We start from the raw sequence: 22,269 nt of genomic DNA, 5'->3' as shown, positions 1-22,269 counted from the left end.
AAATGTAAGTCCTAACTGGAGAGGGCGGGCCAAGAACTACAACTCCTTTAGTTCAGGTCCTATTCAGCTCCCCAGTATCTGCTGTTATCTAGCAGCTCATTGTACTCACTGGGGCTAGAGGGATAGGTCAGCAGTAGAGTGCTTGCTGCTCGTTCAGAGGACCCAAGTTCAGTTCCTAGCACCCACATCGGGTGGCTTGCAGCCACCCATAATTCCAGCTACAGAATATCAGACACACTCTTTCAGTCTTTTCACACACACACACACACACACACACACACACACACACACATGCTAAAAAATAGTAAAAAGGTTTGGGCTCCTGGGTGGATCTTCCAATTGCAAAATAATCATAAATACTTCATGTCAGCTCATGCTTTTCCTTTTTAAAATATGTTGAATTGTCTAAACTTTGCAGTGATTTATTCTGCCTTCTTTAAAATTTTTTAAAATATTTAAATTTTTTATGTATATGAGTGTTTTGCCTGTATGTGCACTGCATGCATGCCAGAAATAGTGTCAGATTCCCTGCAACTGGAGTCACAGGCAGCTGTGAGTCTCTATGTGGCTGCGGGAAACCTGTCCTGGGTCCTCTTCAAGAGGAGCAAGTACTCTTAACCACTGGGCTATCTCCAGCCCCTATTCTGCCTTTCTAATGGAGTTCTTTAACTGTGAAATCACTTCAGAAACTTGGGGTGCCCATACACAGTCGGTCTTCTCATAGCCTCAAATGCAGTTCCAAAACTTCATTCTCATAGTCACTTCCTGGCCTCAGGATGCATCTTCTGCCTGGACTAGTCTGCCTCTCAGTGTCTCATCTGAACCCACTTTAGCCTTCCTGATCCATTCCTCCACACAACAGAGGTCTTCAGTATCTGCCTAACGGATGAAGAAGGATGCCTGAATCCTGCCTGAGCTCAAACCTTTGAGTGTGGTGTGAGGAGAGCACTGGGTGCACAATGCCTCAAGCCCACCATTTCACCCAGAAATCCCTCTAAGGGCTGTCAGAAATCTGGTCCTGCAATGGGGCATGGTGGCACATGCCTTTAATCCCAGCATTCGGGAGGCAGAGGCAGGCAGATCTCTGTGAGTTCGAGGGCAGCCTGGTCTACATAGCGAGTTCCAGGTCAGCTAGGGCTACATAGAAAGACCGTCTCAAAATAAAAAAAAATAAAAATAAAAAAGAAAGAGAAGAGAAAAAAAGAAAGGAAAAAAGAAAAGAAAAGAAAATTAATGAGAGAGAAGGAGGGAGGAGGAGGAAGAGGAGGAGAAGGAGGAAAGAAAGAGAGAGCAATATGATCAACATGTGCATACCAACGTGGATGGGGGAACCTCACAAAGCTCCACCCCTAGATAAAGAGCTACAGGCAATCAGTGGCTGCTGAGAATTACCGTTCTCCATTGTTGCCCCCATGATATCCAATCTCAAGTGGTCAGCCCTAAACTCATATACACAGAAGCAAGGCTAAATGTATTCAGTGGGCTGTTTTTTGTTTGACATCCGAGGCCAGAAGGCGCCTTTGCCACGCCTTCAAGCTCTCATTGGACGGGATATCCGGAAGGACCCGGCCGGGTCCGGGCTTCGTCTGGTTGGGCTAGCTGGTGGGATACGCCCTCGTCTCGCCACTCTGTCCACCTCTCTTCATTTTTAACAAACAAACAAAAACCCTCCGGACCTCTGTGGTGTCGCAAAATAAACAGACGCCGTGGCTCGCTGGTCCCGGAAGGCCTTCGAGTTTCGATGATTTAGGGAGAGGTGAACGGTAAGGAAGACCGGAACCATTTCTTAGCGGAACCATTGAGGTGAGGCCTCGGGGAGCCATTTGAGGGACGGACCACTGGGCGCCGGGCCGGGACTGGTAGGCATGGCGGCGGTGGAGCCGGACGCGGAGCCAAAGGCCGCCATCCCTGTGGAACTACGGCGGGAACGGCGACTGGTGTGCGTGGAGTACCCGGGCGTGGTGCGTAATGAGGCCAAGATGCTACAGACTCTGGGCGGCGAGGAAGGCGTCTCTCGAGTAAGGAGCTGGGAAACTCCGGGACCGCGGGAAAAGAACCACATTTACCGAATGGGCGGGACTACCGGGCGGGAGAGCTGTTTCCTTGGCAACGGAGAGTTTAGGCAGGTTCTAGGGCCTTCTTTGAGTTAGGCTTTGTTTTCTTTCTGTCCCCAAATATGAGTAGCATGCTTAACATCTGTTCCAGGAACACAGTTCGTCTGAGGCCGCGCTGGCTTGCTTCTGTGTATACATAAGCTTCTCTGACCTTATTTCTCTCGGTAGAAAACCGAGGTACTGGAGGAAAGGGATTAAGAACTTTTGCCCCGCCGGGCGGTGGTGGCGCACGCCTTTAATCCCAGCACTTGGGAGGCAGAGGCAGGCGGATCTCTGAGTTCGAGGCCAGCCTGGGCTACAGAGTGAATTCCCAGACAATAACTTTTGCCCCACCTGTAGTTAAAAGTTAAAAGTGGTGCAATTCGCTGACATTGTATTCTGTATTAGGCAAGTGCCAAGTGCTTTATTTACATGCCGCAGTCCTTGGAACCCCTAGAGTAGGAACTACAAGGCCTGTATTTTACAAGTGAACAGTTTAAGGCCACACAGCAAGTTGAGGCGGCGGGGCGGGGCGGGGTGGGGGGTGGGAGGGTTAGGAGTGATGCTCTGTGTGCTAGATCTTGGGATATTTCTTTAGAAATGTTTTCCCCGAACACCTTAGACTCTATCAGTTAATATCTGGCTCCTTCCATTGTTAATTCCAATCTGAGATTTCATTTTGATACATTTATTACCAGTTTATTTATTACTCGGCACTGAGGCTGTAAACTCAGAGCAGGGACCTCTCTTGTTCACTTCTGTACTAATATCTGTACAAGTCCCCCAATTTATAAAAATTTATCATGAGTATTTATAAAAATTTATAAAAATGTCATGAGTATTTATCAAGTATGAGTCCTGACGACAACCTAATGAACTAGATACTATTTTTATTTTTTCAGAGCTGAGGACCGAACCCAGGGCCCTGAGCTAAATCCCCAACCCTAGATACTATTTTTATTTCCATTTTCCAGATAAGGGGACAGGAAAAGGTTAGGCCAGACAGTCGCTACAAGTCCAACAGGGACTTGAATTCCTGCCTGACTATCATTTGAGCTGCTGCTCCAGTTTTCATGAGTGGAAAAGAGCTGATTGTGCTAGTAGAGTTTCCATTATTCACTTTATGACCTTGACAGAATCCTTATTCTCCCTTACCCAGGGATGCCTGATAGGGATGATCATCATTCATACATTGTGCTTGGGTTTCTGGAGTACTGATGTGCTAGTAGGCCATGTCTAGGCTCATTCCTACTCCATTAGGTCAGTGCCTGTACTTTGTGAGAAGGGGGTACCTGAGGAATGAGGCTGGTTGTTTATTTGTTTGTTTTTTTAAGAGTTAAACCTAATTTTTAGTTGTGTATACAGGTGACTCTTAAAGCCAGAAGAGGGTGTTGGATCCCTTAGAGCTTTGATTACAGGTGGTTGTGCACTACCCAGTGTTTGGATGTTGGGAACCAAACTCCAGTTCTCTGTAACAGAAAAAAGTACTCTTACCCTCTAAGTCATCTTTCCAGCCCCCAGGCTTTTAACTTTCATCTTTCCCCTAGGTTGCTCCTGAGCACTTCCTGAAGGCCCCCTGTCCTGAGTATTGGGAGTTAGGAGTTGAACTTGTGGGTGACCTCAAGCCAATGTACATTGTTGGTTCAAATAGGCACAGCTGACACTTTTTGCATTCCTCTTACCAGATGTGGGGCAAGCATTTGTTCACATGGAGGCAGCAAGTGCTGAGTGCTTACCATGAGTTAGGCACTACTATTTTAATTTAATTCTTGCAACGGTATCATGAAGTGGACACTATTCTTGGGGGGGTGGGGGAGGGTTGGTTTTTCGAGACAGGGTTTCTCTGTGTAGCTTTGGTGCCTGTCCTGGATCTCACTCTGTAGACTAGGCTGGCCTTGAACTCACAGAGATCTCCCTGGCTGTGCCTCCCGAGTGCTGGGATTAAAGGTGTGCGCCACTGCTGTTTGTTTTGTTTTTATAAGAAGAAAAACTAGGGCCTTGAAGGCTGTGAGTAATAAGCGATGCCTGTCAGAATGGTCATTACTGCTGATGTAGTCTCTTGTGGATCTAGAAACACTTGCTTGTGAGACTGACTACTGATTGAATCCTGCAGCGGGCCAGGAGTTTTGGCATAGGTAACTCTAGCCTAGTCAGTTCTGAAAGTTTGCTTCTGTCAACTCAGAAGTAAACAGGATGGATGGTAAGGCTGCCTGTGATGTGGTGCTAGGAGAGTCCTTTTTGTGCCTTGCACTTGATAGATGATAACTTTCACTTAATTAGCAGTTATCTCTCACTTTATAACCTATTAGAAGGAGGCTCTTTGACTTCCTTTTCTCTACTGTCTACACACTGAGAAACTGGGGTTTGGAAAATGAGTTGTATGGGAACGAAGAGATAGAAGTAGAATATGTGCCTCCTGGCCCTTCCTGAGTCACCATCAGCTAGGCTCTGTGGGAAGAGGAGCAGTGCTCTGCTGAGTGCCTAGCTGCTCACCGCTCCCCATGTCTCCCTTGGCCTTGCTGCAGATCTATACTGACCCTACCAAGAGGCTTGAGCTCTACTTCCGGCCCAAGGACCCATACTGCCACCCTGTGTGCGCTAACCGTTTCAGTACCAGTAGCTTGCTGCTCCGGATCAAGAAAAGAACAAGACGGCGGAGAGGTGCCCTGGGGGCTGAGACCCACCCCCAGGTCACGTACGACTTGGAAATCCTTGGCATCATCTCCACAATTTACAAATTCCAGGGTAACTGTGACATCTGTAGTGGTATCGGGTGGTTTCAGGGCCTGATGTGGAGCCACATGGAAAGTGGGGTAGGGTATACCCATACCTGAGGCAGAGCCATTGCCTATTGTGGATGCAGCCTTTCTCCTCTGCGGTTAACAGTCCCTTACAGATTGTGGGTACACTGCCTTCTGACCTTTTATTCATATTCTCTCTCTCTCTCTCTCTCTCTCTCTCTCTCTCTCTCTCTCTCTCTCTCTCTCAGACAGAGTGTCTTAGTTAGGGTTTCTGTTGCTGTGATAAAGCTCCATGACCAAAAGCAACTTGAGGAGGAAAGGGTTTATTTCACTCACAGTTCCTTATCACTCACAGTTCATCATCAGAAGCAGTGAGGGCAGGAACCTGGAGGCAGGTGCTGATGCAGAGGTCATGGAGGAGTGATGCTTATAGAACCCAGGACCACCAGCCCATCGTGGACTGGGCCCTCCTGCATCAATCACTAACTGAGAAAATACCTTATAGGTTTATCTGCTTACAGACTGATCTTATGGAGGCATTTTCTCAATTGAGGCTCCTTCCTCTCAGATGATGCTAGCTTGTGTCAAGTTGATATAAAACTACCCAGCACACAGGGTCTTTCTGCATAGACCTGGCTGTCCTGGAACTAACTCTGTAGACCAGGCTTACCTGGAACTCACAGAGATCCACCTGCCTCTGCCTCCCAAGTGCTGGAGTTAAAGGCATGTGCCACCACACCTGGCTTTTTCTCCCTCTTTAAGAATTTATTTTCTATTTTTATGTGTATATATGCCACATGTGTATAAGTGCCTGTAGATGTCTGAAGACAATGTCCAATCCCCTGGAGCTAGAATTACAGACAACTGTGAGTCATCTGATGTGGGAACTAAACTTGGGTCCTTGGAAAAATCAGGAAGTGTTCTTAACCCCTGAACCATCTCTTTAACCTTTTAGACCCTTAAGAGAAACTGGGAATCTAGAGTTCTATGAGAAACTTTCCAATTTAAGATAAACCATTGTGTGGGGCCAGATCAGACTGGTGATCAGAGCTCCAGTCTGACACCCCCGTGTTCTGGAACCTTCTCCCAAGCTGGCCTTAAACTCTAAGCTCACCAAACCTCTGTGCCAGCCCACCAAATTGTTGAGATTATAGGACTGTGATACTACTGCCTGGCTCCCCTGCAGTAGAGGCTCCTCATTCAGAATTGCTTCTTCCAGGGAACTCCAGGGAGGGAGGAAGCAGGAAGGCAGGAACTGGAAAGGCAGAGCCGAAGAGCATTCGCTTTGGAATTAGACCTGATGAGCCCTAACTGTTTGTCTGTCTGTCATCAGATTTTTAAGTTAGCATATAAAGTAGTGAGTTTCACTGTAACATTTTCCTACACTTACATCATCATTATATTTGTTCTTATTCATCACCCGCTTTCCACTGTCCCCCACTCACCAGTTTCTTTAGGCAGGTGCCTTAGCTTCCCTTTACCTCTGTCTCCTTGTCTGTGCACCGGGGCTACAGAGCCAGGAGTTCATTAGGCCCCGGACAAGATTCACAGAGATGGTGTCTGTTAAAGAGCCACGTGGCAGGTGCTTGGCAATGATCAGCATGCCTTAGACACAGCTGGTTACAGCTGCTGCCCCAAGAAAGAATCTAAAGAGACTAAAAGGTTGAGAAGAAAAAAGGGAAATCCAAAGAGAAAAAAAGGAAAGGGAGAGGAGTTTGAGGCCAGCCTGGGTTATAGTAAGGTCGTGTCTCCAACATAAAACAAAAAGGAAAGGAGAATAGGACCTAGACCTAGGGTCCCTTGGGCTGGGCATTGATGCAAGTCATCCTGGTAGATGCTTGTTCACCATGAGGATTGTCCTTCCAGGGGGAAGTGGCTCCTAATGTATCACAGTTGTATTTTTTCTAATTGAGCCAGCACACTGTTGCTCATTGTGGCCCCGGACCAGCAGCCCCTGGAGCTTGGTGGAAATACTGTATTGTAAGCAGGGGCACACCGTGTTCTATGGATTCGCTCCCTGGACTTTACCTGCCGTTCCATGGCTCTTCTGGCTCCCCTAAACCATTCTCCCTGCACTAATTTGCACACCAATCAGAAGGGTGCTGCACAGCTCATTCAGCCCTTCCTGAAATGATGTGAGTGTCAGCACAGCAGTGCCAGAGCCTGAGTGAGAGTCTGCCATCTGTTCTCTTGTCTTTCCAGGAATGTCTGACTTTCAATACTTGGCAGTGCACACGGAAGCGGGTGGCGAGCACATGTCCATGTATGACAGAGTGCTCATGCGCAAGCCTGAGAAGGAGGAGTTCTTCCACCAGGAGCTGCCACTCTACATTCCCCCACCCATCTTCTCCCGGCTTGACACACCTGTGGACTATTTCTATCGCCCTGAGACACAGCACCGGTAGGCAGCCTCCCACCCCTCACCCCTGTCCCAGTGCAGCTGAGGGCCTGGGGCTGAGGCATCAGGACTAAATTCAGAAGGCGGGTGTCCTAAGCAGTGGCCTGGTGGTCATAGACTGGCATGATTCTTAGTAGACAGTGAACTATAGGACTTGAGGGCTCCTGATAGGAAATGGTCTCTTTGGACCTTGCAGTCATCAATATTGGCATTACCTGTGAAATGCTATGTGTAAGCATCCCACTCTGACCCAGCCCTTTTCTGTCTCCTCTGTCCACCTCATGGCCTCCTGGTTCCTGTCTGAGCAGAGTTCATCGCTAGCTCTGTAGCCCCGCCTTCTGCCATCACCCTGAAGAACCTCAGCCCGTTTGGCCCACTTGCCACCTCCCTATCTGCCTACGTGGCCGGAGGTTGCTGCCAACGCTGTTCAGCCCTTCCCTGCTTGCTGCTGCCTCCCTTCAAGCTGACTGTGACCCTCCCTGAGTCTTGCTCACTGAGTATGAGGTTGGGTTCCGTGTTCCATCTGAGAATGGGTGCTGAGTGTCTCAGAATCAGTGGTGAGCATCTCTTGCACTGAGGGTTGTAAAAGTCCCAAATAAGACCACATTTACTGGTGAGATGAGTGCTTTAATTCCCACAGTCTGGACAGAACGGGACCCTGTGGCATTGTCAAATGTGGGTGTTCTCTGGAGGCAGCTGCACATTGTCACAAGGAAGAAGAATCCTTTTGTATGAGAGCCAAGACTGACTAATGTGGAAGAAATTAATTGGAGCATTCCCAATATGAGATTAATAATAGTCACCAGCTGTGGGGAAATGCTGAGCCTGCATTTGGTGTCAGGCTCTCGGTAATTTGCCAGTTCCCTGTCATCCCGATTTTATAAAGGAGGTAGATGAGACTTGGGGTCTTCAGGCCACTTGGGAAGCTCTGAGCCTGGCCTTGCCCAATCCCTGGGCCTTGCTTGGTCCTTAATCTCACACTGTTCTTTCTTGTATGCTTGTGATGTTTAGAGAAAAGGTCTCTGTCTGTAGTCCAGGCTGACCCAGAGCTTATTGCATCATCCAGGCTGACTTCAGACCTGCACCATCTCTGGCCTGAGCCTCCCAAGTGCTGGGATCATAGGCTTGAGTCACCATGCCTAGTACCTTTTCAAAATTATATACACAAAGACAGCATTTCTCATTTTGTTGTGTGCTTCCCAGAAGCAGTGGTTTAGCTGGCTTTGTTCTCTGCCTGAGCAGAGTGCTGCTGATAGCTGGGACCCAGTGAAAGAAGCCTTGGGAAGCAAGGTCAACATGTCAGATAAGCCAGAGGATGGAAACAGCTTGAGAGCCGGCCTGTGGTTGGTCGTTGGTGTTCTGAAGGAGACGCTGGCTGGCTGTGTGCAGCCTTCAGAAAATTGAGCTCTGAGTGCTGACGTGGCGCATGGTGCCTTCTGTGCCCTGTGACAAGGGGGGTGCTGGAACAGCTACTGTAGCACAAAACAAATGGTAGTGTGAGGGAGAGCAGAAGCCTGGGACGTTCCAGAAGATGTGCCCAGGGTGGCCATTTTGGGAGGAAGTAGGACAGAAACTCTTGCCAAGTCCTGATAGAGTCCTCTGGTGGCCCAGGCTTGGATCTCCGTGTCAGCAGACCACGTGGCAGGGAGGCTCTGCTCTGGGCTGGCGGCTGTGAAGCAGGACAGAATGTGAGCAAATAGATGGGTGCATTGAAGACATTGTATGGGTAGGCTGAGGGACTCGAGACGCCATTGTGAACTGGCCGTAGAAATGAGTGACAGCAGAGTAGGGCAAGAAAGGGTTCAGAGAAAGCATTCTAGAGCAAAGCTGAGGCCCGTGCAGAAGAAGCATGGGCAGCCACCTCCCCAGAGCCAGGGTTAGGGTTAAGATCTCGAGGCTGAGCTGGGCGGCAGTGATGCACGCCTTTAATCCCAGCGCTCAGGAGGCAGAGGCAGGTGGATCTCTGTGAGTTCGAGGCCAGCCTTGGCTACAGAGTGAGTTCCAGGAAAGGCGCAAAGCTACAAAGAGAAACCCTGTCTTGGAAAAAAAAAAAAAAAAAAAAAAAAAAAAGATCTCTAGGCTGTGCCAGCAGGCTTAGGTCCCATCACAAAAAGTGTGTTGTTCTCTGCTTTAAAAACTACTGTAGCTGGGCTGTGGTGACGCACACCTTTAATCCCAGCACTCAGGAGGTAGAGGCAGGCAGATCTCTGTGAGTTCCAGGACAGCCAAGACTGTTACACAGAGAGATAACTTGTCCCAGATAACTCAAACAACTTCTGTGAATGGGAGGTGCAGTAGTGTATACCCATACTCCAGTTACCCAGGAAGCTAAAGCAGAGGCCAGCCTGGACAAAAAAAAGAGTTTGTCTCAATTAAATAAACAAACAAATAAGAATAAATAAATAGATGAAGCTTCTGGGATTATAGTTTACATACTGATAATTCCAGCACTCACAAAGTTGAGGGTCACAAGTATAAGGTCACCCTGAGCTGACATTTAAAAAAAAAAAAAAAAAAATCCAGGTGATGAGGCCAGCCTGGTCTACAGAGTGATTTCCAAGACAGTCAGGGATACACAGAGAAACCCTGTCTTGAAAAATGAATGAATGAATGAATGAATGAATGAACGAACAAATAAATAAACAAATACAAATAAAATAAAAAAAGAAAGAGGCTTAGGTGCTTCCAGAGCTGTTCAGTCTGTCACTTTCCTGTCCCCTCTTCTACTGTTTTTTTTATTCCGAGAGTGAGTTGTGCTTGTTAAGAAAAAACAAATGCCAGGTGTGTTGGTGCATGCCTTTAATCCCAGCACTCGGGAGGCAGAGGCAAGCGGATCTCTGTGAGTTCAAGGCCAGCCTGGGCTACAGGGTGAGTCCCAGGACAGTCAGGACTACACAGAGAAACCTTGTCTTGAAAAAGCAAAAAAAGAAAAAGGAAAAAATATTATGAAAAGATACAACCAAAAAGCATAAGTGCCATTGCCTCCCTGCCAAAGCCCCTTGCAGGTGGGCAGTGTGCCTGGCATGAGAGTGTAAACCAATACTGGGTGTGGCTACTGTTTCCTTCTTTTTCTATTACATTTATTTAACTATTTAGTGTGTGGGGGGGTGCACACATGCGCATGCGCGCGCTCGTGCATGTGCATGCTAGCATGTACTCAGGAGTGTGTTCACCTGCTTGTGGGCATGACTGTGCCACAGTGCATGTTTGGAAGTCAGAGGACAACTTGTAGGAGTCAATTCTCTCCTTCCACTATGTGTGTCCTGGGGTTTGAACTCAGGTCATCAGGCTTGACAGTAAACACCTTTATCCACTGAGCTACCTTGCTTCGCTTTTTCTTTTCTTTTTTGGGGGGGCAGGGGGGGTTGTTTGTTTTTTTGAGACAAGGTTTCTCTGTGTAACCTTGGCTGTCTTGGAATTTGCTCTGTAGACCAGGCTGGCCTCGAACTCAACACAGATCCGCCTGCCTCTGCCTCCCCAGTTCTGAGATTAAAGGCGCATGCCATTATGGGCAGCTGCTTCATTGCTTTTTCAAAGTTGCATATTTCTGATGTGTTTTCATCTCCTCACAAAGCAATTTACACCTGTAGGAGGAGGAGCAGTACACAGAAGTAGGACACCTGTGCCACACTCTGCACACAGAGGCTGGTAGGCAGCTGGTCCAAGCCTCTGAAGTAGGTTGTGGGTCAGCCAGCTGACTTGGGGCCCTTGGGCATGACCCCTTTTCTTCCTCTAGTGATTGAGCAGGTGTCCTCACATGGAAAGAAACTGCCTTTCTTCCCAGGCACTGTTGATTTTTGTGCGAGGCTGACCTTCCTTGGGGAGGAGGGCCTGGCTGTCTACCTCAGGGGGTTGGGTGTCCTACAGCCTGGGGTTGCAGAGGGGAGGCTGGCAGGGTGTTGAGCCCCTTCTGCTCCTGCCAGCAGTTCTCCACAGACCTAGAGTCGTTGTAGTCAGTAGAGCTAGCCAGAGGCAGTGCATGGGCCGCAGAGGCAGCCTTCCCCCCACCCCCATTTTGCTCCTCTCTGACATGAAGGCCAACCACTTACTTTTCTTCTTGAGGGTGTTGAGGGCTCAGGGAGAATGACTTTAAAGCAGGATAGTGTTGCACCTACCTGGGATGGTTCCTGACAGGCACATTTGAAAAAAAGCACAGACTTGACCCTGCGTTTCATATTTTGTTTGCCAATGTGAAAACCACTTGTGTTTGTTTTGTTGTTGTTGTTTTTAAGTTTGCAGATGGTATGCTCATGTAGAAAAGTAGGATGAAACTGAATGAGGTTGAGAAGGATTGCTTGAGCCTAGGAATTCTAGACCAGCCTGGGTTACATAGCTGGAGATTGTTTTTGAGAAGAAGGGGCTGGAGAGGTAGCTCAGTGGTTAGGAGCACTTGCTGCTCTCCCAGAGGACCAGAGTTTGGTTCCCAGCACCCACATTACGTGGCTCACAACTTCTGGCCTCCACAAAACCCTCACCCATATTGCATAAACATACAGACACATACACATAAATAAAAATAAATATATTTTAAGGGGTATGGAAACACATGAAAAGGTGATGGCTGCAATGGGCTTGTGACATCCAGGACATAGAGTAAAATGCACTCTGAAGTACTGTGGGGTGGGTGAGTGTGGAGGAAGCAGAGGCCGTTGTATGGCAGTAATTGTTGAAGCTGAGGATGTACACATGGGGTTCTTGATACTAATGTCTGTCTGTCTGCTGTTTCTGGTGACTGCTGGCTTCAGGAACCACCCTCCTAGGCATGTTCTGTGCTGATACATATACAGAGTATGTGTATGCATGTGTTTGAAAACTATATTTTGCCGGGTGATGATGGCACATGCCTTTAATCCCAGCACTCGGGAGGCAGAGCCAGGGAGATCTCTGTGAGTTCGAGGCCAGCCTGGTCTACAGAGCAAAATCCAGGACAGGATTTCGAAACCCTGTCTCGAAAAACCAAAATAAACAAACAAACAGTTTTTTGAGGTTCATAACAAACTGAGGAAGGCATAGAGATTTATGTACCCCTGTGTATGAGAAACATCTCACCCACTTCTCACCCCTTTCCGTGCACACACACACAAAGTGGTCTGTTTGTTCCAGGGCAGAGAGGTCAGGCCACATCACCCCACAGGGTACAGTTCACATGGGTCCCTCTTGCTCTTGGACACTATTGGTGTGGACAGGTAGAACCCTGGCTTAACCTCTGGGCTTTGGTAATACCATCTGGCTGTATCCTTTTCATTGACCCATGTTGTCCAGATGCTTCTGAGCCAAGTCATGCTCTGCTAGGTGGAGGGACAGTCGGCTAAGAGATGGCTGCAGCCAGGCCTCTTGGGGCTAAGGCCAAGCTCCTGTAACAGGGGCTGTTTGGGCACATTTCCTAATCTAGGTTGCCTCAGTTACTTCCCTCAGAAACTCCTTCCTTGGAGGATCATTTTGAGTTTAGTGAGTCCTGTAAATAGGCAGAGTTCACGTCACTGTCCACATATGTGGCTGATGGGCATTTAGTTTGTACCCAGCTTTGCACTGGCTGGATTTTGCTGTGTGGGGCTCGATACAGTTGCAGTTGGGAGGCCACCAGCCTTGCAACGGTGCCCTTTCCCATGCCCCAGTCTCTGGGACTTTGGGGCCTTGCCTTCCTTCAAGGCCACTGGCCCCAGAGTTTCCCTGCAGCCCTGCAGGCAGTTACAGCCCTTCTGTCCTTTGATGGCAGCCTCCTGGCACATGCTTCTCCAGCAGGCAGTGCTGAGGTCCTCCCTCCTCTGAATCCAGAGAAAAGCACACGGGTATGGTCTACTGGTGAGGCATGCCTGCTGGAGTCCCTGCCTGCCTGGCCAGGCCTGTGCCTGGGATGGTAATCTAAGCTTCTCTCTCTGTCCACAGGGAAGGCTACCACAATCCCTCCATCTCAGGCGAGAACCTGATTGGATTGAGTAGAGCCCGGCGCCCCCATAATGCCATCTTTGTCAACTTTGAGGACCCTGAGGTACCTCTACAGCCTTTGGAGGCTGCAGTACAGACATGGAAGAAGGCCTGCACCAACCCCATAGACCAGAAGGTGGAGGAAGAGCTGAGGAAGGTGAGTCTCCTGCCCCACCCGGCCTGCTGGGCCACTCGTACTGTACCACCGTGGGTGGCTAGGCTTTTCTAGCACTGGCCGGTTAGCACGGGGCGGGGGGTTGGGGGGGTGGGGGGGTATTTTTACCTCCAGCTGTTACATCTGAAAGCTATGTCAGAAGCTGGGCTTGGTGGCACAGGCCTGTAACCCCAGGAGCAGGAGTAGTGCAACTAGTCAGCAGAGTGAGTTCAGGACTAGCCTTGGCAACTAGACTACTTCAGAAAGTAAAAAGAGGGCTGGGAGACACTGTGCTGGGTTTCTTTGGGGTGCCAGAGAACCAGTCATTGCTGGGCTGTGACTTGAATGTGGAGCTGGTGTCTAGCAACCTGTGCAGAGCTATTACTTGTAACAAACCCATGGAATGTGGTCATGTGCAGACTGTGGTGCCTTCATCCTGGGGTGAGCTGGAGACATGTCATAGGGCACTGTAGTCTCTTCGGGGCTTCAGGTGCTGTGTGCAGGAGACTGGGTTTCTGCTGGGTCCACAGGCCTAAAGAGCAGGTTCCCAGGGAGGCTTTTCTTGTTGAAACTGGAGCTACACCCTCTTCAAGGACGGGTTCCCTCAGAAACCCAGCTCTGACTGAATCTCAATGGTCACTGAGGCTTTCTCTGTGGCTCATCTGCCCTGGCCTCCATTCTCTGGTTACAGTGGCCTTGTCCAGCCCTCCTCAGGACCAGGCCCTCCCCTTGACCTTCCTGAAGTCCCATCTCCAGCCTTTGCTTCCAGGTTAGGAAGATCAGGGCTCTGGGGTTGTAGCATGTGCTTGCTCAGCCCTGTTGCTCCATTGCACTGTAAACCACGTAAGGACAGGGACCGTTTGCTCACTTCAGGACCCCACACTCACGTGCAGGATGTATCATCCATGCCTTGAAGGGATTCGGAGTAGGGAGGAAGGGGTTTATGAGGGCTGGTAAGTGGTGGGTCCTGGAGGCCTGTTGAGTCCCTGCCCTCCCCACTGGGGCCCAGACTCACAGGGACGGCTGATGTGAGAAGGCCAGTAGCTGTTGGTGTTCCTCTCAGACTGTGCTCGTGACTTTCCCTAGCTCTTTGACATTCGTCCCATCTGGTCACGGAATGCTGTCAAGTCTAACGTCAGTGTCCACCCTGACAAGCTCAAGATCTTACTTCCCTACATGGCTTATTACATGGTAAGTGGCAGATAGTCTCACATTCCCCTTGATTCCCACCAGTGTGGTCCTTGATCCCTGATGTGACAGATTAGAGCCATGGCAACAGAAGGTAGGCAACCCTCCTAGCATCCCTGCCACCTGGCACCCTGACACAGCTTGTTAAAACTAGAGAGCCGGGGAGGTGGCTCAGTGGGCAAAGTGCTGGCTGCACAGGCTGGAGGAGCCCAGCACTCGCATGGAAGTTGGGCATGGTGGCAACTGGCCCTGGTGGCGTGTGCCTGTAACCCAGCACTGAGTAGTAGAGTTGGACAGATCCTGGGGAACTACATCTTAAAAATTAGGGTGAAGCGTGATAAAGACAACCAGCAACACCCTCTGGTGTTTGGTACACACAAACACGCACAAACATGCATACCGACACATGTGCACACACTCATGCACACACACATACACACATACACACAGACATGCATACCTACGTACGTACGTACGTGTGTGTGTGTGTGTGTGTGTGTGTGTGTGTGTCTACATCCACACAAAAAAGAAACAGAAACATTTCAAAGCTCGGTGGTCCACCTCAACCTTCTAATAATGTTTCTTGCTGGGTGTTGATGACTTTAGATGAAGAAGCATTATCTAAGTCATAGGTAAGCATTCTGTACATAGTGACCTTGTAGTGAGAAGTTCCTAAGGGCCTGGTGCTGGGTGAGGCTACATGTCACTGCCTCTATTTCTCCTGTAGGTGACGGTAAGAGTCCGTTTTTATCTTGAGGAGAAGCTGCCCAGAGAGTTGACATGCCATGTTTGGTTCTGTAGCCAATGAGTGGCAGAGCTACCTGCGGCCCAGAGTCCAGCCCCTGAGTGACAGCACCTCTCACCTCAACTACCCATACAGAGTGGGGCTTAGTGCAAGAAGTCCACCCTTGATTCCTCCCAGGAGAGGATGGAGAAGGGGGTTGTGATACAGAGGTTCCTAAAAGTTTGGAAGGAAAGGCGTCCTACCTGCCGAGGGGAGCCAGCGTAAAACATGCCCTCAAAGATTGATGATGGGCAGGGGCACTGTTGGACTCCAGCCTGGAAAGCTGCCTTCCCTCCCTGAACATTACATCTAACTGGAATAGCAGTTCAAGGTCCACACGCTAGGACAGTTGTCACTTTGTACCTTGAGTACCACGAGCAGTGGTGGAGACTCCTGATGTCACTTTATCCTCACAGAACCTTGTCAAAGGTGGGGCTCTAAAGCCATGTTCTCAGAGCTCAGGGAGGTCCTCCTCCTCCTCACTGGGGCTTGGTCCCCACCCAGGTACTAGAGGACCCTGGGCCCTACCTCACACTCTGTACTTTTTTGGTCTCTAGATAACAGGTCCATGGAGAAGCTTGTGGATTCGATTTGGCTATGACCCTCGAAAACACCCAGATGCCAAAATTTATCAAGTCCTTGACTTTCGAATTCGTTGTGGAATGAAATACGGTAAAAATAAGTTTATTTCCTGTCTTTGTCTCTTTGTGTTCTCCATTTATAGCACTCTCCTTTAAAAAAAAAAAAAGATTTATGTATGTGTGTGTTTGAGTATAAGCACATGTGTGTGTGCACGTGAGCATTCCTGTGCTCACACTTGGAGGCCAGAAAAGAGAGGGCCAGGTGTTCTCTGTCACTTTCCGCCTAGTTCTTTGAGACAGAATCTCTTCATGAACCTGGGACTCACATTTTCTCAGCCGGCTGGGAGCCCACGAGCCTCAGCGACCCTGTCTCTGGTACACAGACACACTGGCAGACCCAGAGCTTGGGTCCCAGGGTGCGTGCGGATGTCCAGCTTGCTGTGCAGATGCTGGGTCCTCACCTGGATTCTCATGTCTGCACAGCCGCCTCTCCAGCCACCGTCTCTAGCACTCTCCTCTGTTCTGGGGCCGAATAGGATGGCTCAGCAGTTACAGCAGCACATATGCTTGCGGAGGATCCTACTTAATTCCCATTACCATGTCAGACGACTCACAACTGTCTGGAACTCCAGCTCCAGAGAATCCATAGGCATCTGCACTTACATGCACATACCGAAACATACACACACTTAATTTTAAAATTATGTGTGTGTGTGTGTGTGTATTTACTTTCAAAATTTTAAAATTACACACACATTTAAAAAAGTCTATTCCTAGCAGACACATGTGTCTTTAATCTCAGCGTGTGAGATTAAAGGTAGCACATACCTTAGTCCCAACATTCACAAGGCCGAAACAGGTAGATCTCTGTGAATTCAAAGCCAGTATAGTCTGTATAGTGAATTCTAGGGCAATCAAGGCTACACAGTGAGAAAAAAAAAAGAGTCTATTCCTATGGAGTGACTAGAAACATTTCTGTACCCCACCCTCCCTCCTTAAACCCTCCCCCTCTGAGAATCTGTGGAACAATATAAAGGATCTTGGAAATGAAAGTGCCACCTCTTTGCTGGCTGTGTTGTGGCTTTCTAGTTTATAAACAAGGACCTATGCACAGGTCCTACTTAAAATGAAGCCTAGGATGCCAGGGAAACCGCATAAGGAGATCAGCGTGTGAGAATTGCTAGATGTGCTGCTGTCCATGCCTTCTGTAGGTGGCAGGTGGAGTTGGCCACTCTAAACCCCTGACAGTTGCCCCAGTGGGTTGGGCACCTGCTTCTCTCTGACACATGGCCCTTGCCTGTAGGTTATGGCTCCAGGGACATGCCTGTCAAAGCGAAGCGCAGCACGTACAACTACAGCCTCCCCATCACTGTCAAGAAGACATGTAAGTGACTGGACCCCTGCATCAGGACATGGCCAAGGGAGGTGGGAGAGGTCTGCTGGCCATTCCTTACAGGTGCGAAAGGTCGGGCAGGGTGGTCCCCACTCCCTCTATACCAAAGCACTTCCCTGCTCCCATGTAGCCAACCAGCTTGTCACCATGCATGACTTGAAGCAGGGCCTGGGCCCATCAGGAACAGACGGCCCACGGAAACTGACCTACAATAAGTACAAGCTCAAGGTAAGTGCCCTCAGGCTCCAGTGGAAGGTCAAGTGTGGGGATATAAAGCATCTTTGCAGGGTTGGGCCCTTGTGACCCTGGGAAGGATCTTTGACTGACCCAACTCTCTGCCTACCAAGTGCCTTGGCATTACTCCTACCTCAGAGCCCTCCAAAAACAAAATGAGAATTTGGAGTACCATCTACCCAAGGCCATGGGGAACTTGGGCTATCTGGGCAAAGAGGTGGTGTCAGGTCCTGGAGAGGGACATCTGACACCAGCAGATGTGTGACGGCCCCTGGTGAGCCTGGCTCCCTGAGGCCCTGTAGCTGCTGCCAAGATGACAGGCCTCAGGCGTAGACATGAGCACAGGCCAGACCAGAACATCTGGGGCTCAGCTGTGGGTTGACATGTGTGATGGGATGGACCCAGACCTCCAGGGCTCACATTTTCATCAGTATCACCCCACAGTGGTTAGCACACTCCCACACTTCTCCTGATCCCTCTACAGTCCCGGGAAAGGCCAAGCTAGTGTGTTCTCTACCCTGGAGTCCCTGCTTGAGTGGCTGTGACAGAAAATTTAAGTTCAGCAGAGACAGGCGACATGAGGGAGACAGCTAATCCCTCTAGTGCCATCATGCTTTGGCTGTCAATGTCTTGGGACCTTATCCTTGACTTCAAGGCTATATTCCAAGTGGAAAAAAGAGAAAATGATACTTATTAAACCCTGCCTTCCTCCCCAAAAAGCAGTCCAGGGAGCATGCAGGGGCACACAGAGTGACTAATTAGAAACAGCTGGTAAGGAGTAGACCAGATCCTTTTGGAAGGTGCAGAAGGCAGAGCCCAGTACAGGCTGGTGGCGGCCCCATGCTGTAAACTGGCAGGCTTCCCAGGGGTCTGAGAAGGGCCTGACTGCCTCCACCCTCCAGAACCTCCTGGGGAGTGAGAGCCTCCTTTCTCCACATCTGCTGGCCACCCTGGGCCTGGGGACAAGCCAACTCCATAGACTCCCATGAAAGCCACAGCATGGCTGTCCTCAGCACTGTTAGACCCTAGGGGACTGCATAACCATCCTGTTCTCTCCCCTCCTTTCCTCAGGATTCAGTCTACATCTTCCGGGAAGGGGCTCTGCCACCCTATCGACAGATGTTCTACCAGCTGTGTGATTTGAATGTGGAGGAGTATGTATGAGGGGTCCTGTGCCACGGATGGCCCGTGGAACTCTGGGCTAGAGCTCACTAGAGCAAGACCAGTGTTCTCTGCAGCTCTTCCTGCAGTGAGCGCTAAGGGAAACTATGCCACTGGGAGTTGGGTGCTGACCTTGGTCCTGCCGAGGGGGCTAGAAGGCAGGAACCAGCAACTGTGGCTGCACTGTGCCCTGTAGAAAGCAGCCCTGCTTGCTAGTAGCAATTGCTTTTGCTAGAGTCTTTTCCTAAGCGTGTCCTTGATTGACATGGCTCCTGATCTGGACACCTGTAAGAGTGGGGCCACAGCTTGGAAAGGAACACAGCAGCATGTGGGGTCTAGGGAGAGCATGACTGTTAGCAGAAAAGTGTGCCTGGGGGATACACCCAGCTTTGTACACTTTTTTAGTTTTTGGTTTGGTTTTGGGGTTTTTTTGGGTGGTGCTGTCCAGAGACAGCAAAATATTAAGGAACCCAGCTGGGACCATTCATCCCTGCAAGCTCTTCATTACCCACCACCTCTGAGACTTCCCTCTGAGCACTGTTTGTCACACAGAGCCTGTGTAAGAGCCTTCCCATTGGCATCCTGTTCCCACAAACTCATGCCCATAGAGCTGTGCTGGAACTCTCTCCCATGAGCCACCACACGTGGAGCCACACTCTGTATAAGTTTCTCACCCTAGAGCCCTGTCCCTGGACTCTGCCCACACAGCCTCCTCTGCCCGCAGGTTGCAGAAAATTGTTCACCGCAATGATGGGACAGAGAGTGTGTGTACAGAGAGAGACGGCTGGTGCCTCCCCAAGACCACCGACCACCTGAGGGATACCATGTCACTCATGATTCTGCAGACCATCCGCTCTGAGAGGCCTGGTGAGACCATATGTGGGGGGAAACCTCAGACCTGTCCTGACAACACCGAGACCCTCATGCTGCCCATCTCATTGCCTCCTGTGTGGCCTAGGGCCACGCACTGCATTCCCTAGCTCCCTTTTCTAACCAAGCCGGAGCTAGCCCCTGGGGCAGTGGGAAGTGAGGCACTTGCTAGGCAGGGGTCTGCAAAGGACTCCTTCCCAGGTAGACAGTGGGCATTGGAGTAGAGCAGGGCTTCCTGGCTGTGTTTGGGACATGGGCTCAATCTCCAGGCAAGGCTCTGAACCTTTTCTGGGAATAATGGTGTATGCCCTCTGAAGCTACATAGGGTCCCAGGCTGCTCATGGCTCTCTCCAGAAAATGCCTTCAAAAAAGCCTTGTGAGGCTTCACCTTCCTGGGTCTCCACCCTCATTCTTTCCATAGTAGCTTCTTCAGGACCAACTAACTACCAGTCATAGTAAATGTGCTCTAGGACCACCTAGGGAGCCAGCATTGGGAGACACCTCCTTCTTCCCTTCTTGTACAGCTCTCTTCTCCGACCCAGGTAAGGCTGATCGTGGAAAAGAACAGCTGATGTTTGAGTCTGGAGAAGAAGGCGAGGAGGAAGAGGAGGAGGAGGAAGACGAGGATTTCAAGCCCTCAGATGGGAGTGAAAATGAGATGGAGACAGAGATTCTGGATTATGTTTGACACAGTACTGGTCCCAGGCAACCAGGTAAGATTAGCAACTGTCCTCATAAAGAAGCCAAAGCAAGGTCACGATAGTGAGGATGGCCCTAGAGGCACACACTTCTGAAGAAAGCTGGGGTCCTAACAAGCAGGCCTTGGTGTAGGCAGAAGTTTCTGTTCCACCAACAATTCCCAAATACCCAGCAGCCACTTCCCAAATTACCACACAGAAGCTTATATTAATTATAACTGTTCAGCCATTAGCTTAGGCTTATTACTGACTAGCTCTTAGGCTTAAATTAACCCATAATTCTTATCTATGTTAGCCATGTAGCTTGGTACCTTTTCTCAGTTCAGCATTCTCATCTCGCTTCCTCTGCCTTTGGCTGGTGACTCCTCACTGCCCTTCCTCTTCCCAGAATTCTCCTAGTCCACTTGCCCTGCCTATACTTCCTTCTTGGCTACTAGCCAATCAACATTTTACTAAACCAATTCCAGTTTCAAATCTTTACAGTGTATAAAACATTATCCCAGAGCACCCTGGCTCTGGTTGTGACCCACTGCTTAGTACTGCCTTCTGCCCTGGGTGTTTGAAGACAACCCCAGTGCCATGCAGATGACCCAAGGCAAAGACCAGCAAAAGCCAGAGGTGGATGTGGTAAAGCTGGGGGCACCCATTCTGGCAGAGTCTTGTGAATGTAGTGACAGATGGCCTGAGGAGCCTGGTCTGTCATCACAGACAGCCAGACTACCCCTGGTTGGACACCATCTGTCTGGGGTAGTGTTGGTAAAAGCCAGGCCCAGCCATAATTGTCCTGTTAATGAATTTCCTAGGCGTCTGGGTGTCTCAGCATGAGTGGTTAGAGTTGGGACTGTTTCTCTTGCCTGAGGCTCTCTAGCACCTCATTTGTTCATTCATTCATTCATTCAGGACATGCTGGTATACCACGATGGGACAGTTGGGACAGGCCTGTGCCCCACCCACCCAGGGTGCTGAGATGAGGGCACTGGGCAGCCTCAGGCTGGCAGCCTGACTTCGCCAAATGGACCGGCTCTTCAGTTACCTGGAAACACCCCCTTGTCTCACAGCTTCCTGTTGTGAAAGCAGAGACGGTCATGTCCCTGCCAAGCTGGCCTCTCTGGAAGGCTCCTCCATGCATGGCCTTCCAAGCCCCCAGGGCAGCAGCACCATTTCCTGAGGGGTGCTGAGTCAGAGATGCACCACTGCCTTGTTTCTCTGTGTGGCCTCTGTCCCTTGAACAGCTCGGCATACACCGTCAAGTCCCAGCAATGTTCCAAAGCCAAATGCCTCGAGCCAGCCCATCCTCCTGACAAGATTGTCCTCAATCCATTGTTTCCTTTGGCCCAAGTGGGCACCCCTGGGAATGGGAAGCAGCTGGACAGACCCGTGTCCCCTGCTGACCCTGCTTCCTGCTGCTTCGAAGAATGCTCAGCCCAGAGGCAGGAAGTAGTTCTTCTCTGGAGGCTGGCCACCCCTGCCTGTCCCCACAAGACTTCTGTCCCGGCAGCTGCCAGGACACCTCAGCTGGGAGCACTCCCACTTCTGAGCTGCTGCCCAGCCTGGTCTTTAGGGAGGAGATCTAGGTTCTGTCCCATCTACCCAGGAATGCCTTGACTCTGCAGATCTGAGGAAGAAGGCGCTGAGCGAGGAACCCCATGCCCTCTGAAGGCCTTGCCCACACAGGGCCCAGGGCAATGGTAGTCTTGCCTTAGGTTGGCCAGACAAGGACTTCCTGAGGTCTAGCCACATTTTGCAAAGTATGGTGATTCTTCTCCTGAATTCCCATGTAAATAAAAGAGCTTTTAGTATAACAAATGTAGAACTCCCTCAGAAGCGCTGATGTCTCATGCAGCTGATGACCCATCATCTGATTTCACAGTTACTGAGTCTTGGTGCGTATGGCACCCGTCTTGTTTTCTATTGGTGTTTTTGCTGGGTGTGTCTGAGAAAAGACCACACTTGTCTCTAACAGAACTGCAGTGCTGTTTGGAACTTGCTAGCCAAGATTCTGCAGAACTGTTAGGATTAATTGTAAGCAGTTGGCTCACAGCTGAGACA

The 22,269-nt window shown here is 49.9% G+C and overlaps 1 protein-coding gene across 3 annotated transcripts; it reads left to right on the top strand.

Moving 5' to 3' along the window:
- Positions 1-1,582: 1,582 nt before the first annotated feature.
- On the top strand, positions 1,583-22,026 carry Gtf3c5 (general transcription factor IIIC subunit 5). Of its 3 annotated transcripts, XR_009378676.1 has the most exons (13): positions 1,583-2,018; positions 4,619-4,838; positions 7,037-7,235; positions 13,119-13,314; positions 14,398-14,502; positions 15,841-15,955; positions 17,168-17,248; positions 17,388-17,485; positions 18,563-18,645; positions 19,377-19,519; positions 20,047-20,235; positions 21,121-21,166; positions 21,221-22,026. XR_009378676.1 is itself a non-coding variant. In XM_059259897.1 (12 exons), exons 1-11 carry the CDS (start codon positions 1,866-1,868, stop codon positions 20,208-20,210), a joined length of 1,557 nt encoding a protein of 518 aa, XP_059115880.1. In that variant the 5' UTR covers positions 1,583-1,865; the 3' UTR covers positions 20,211-20,235; positions 21,121-22,026. The 3 variants fall into 3 exon arrangements, 2 of the variants coding, with proteins under 2 accessions (XP_059115880.1, XP_059115881.1); XM_059259897.1 differs by having other exon boundaries at positions 21,121-22,026; XM_059259898.1 differs by having other exon boundaries at positions 1,584-2,018; positions 20,065-20,235; positions 21,121-22,026.
- Positions 22,027-22,269: the final 243 nt, after the last annotated feature.

Source organism: Peromyscus eremicus, chromosome 4, assembly GCF_949786415.1.
Source record: "Peromyscus eremicus chromosome 4, PerEre_H2_v1, whole genome shotgun sequence".
NCBI lineage: Eukaryota > Metazoa > Chordata > Mammalia > Rodentia > Cricetidae > Peromyscus > Peromyscus eremicus.
Note: the sequence above shows the minus strand (reverse complement) of the source record. Positions and strands in the feature narration are given on the sequence as shown.

What these genes read in the sequence shown, in the direction of transcription:
- Gtf3c5 (XM_059259897.1), top strand. Translation starts at nt 1,866, where the DNA reads ATGGCGGCGGTGGAGCCGGACGCGGAGCCAAAGGCCGCCATCCCTGTG. An exon ending in TCGTTGTGGAATGAAATACG is followed by an intron (nt 15,956 to 17,167) that starts GTAAAAATAAGT and finishes CCTTGCCTGTAG; the next exon opens with GTTATGGCTCCAGGGACATG. An exon ending in CATCCGCTCTGAGAGGCCTG is followed by an intron (nt 19,520 to 20,046) that starts GTGAGACCATAT and finishes CTTCTTGTACAG; the next exon opens with CTCTCTTCTCCGACCCAGGT.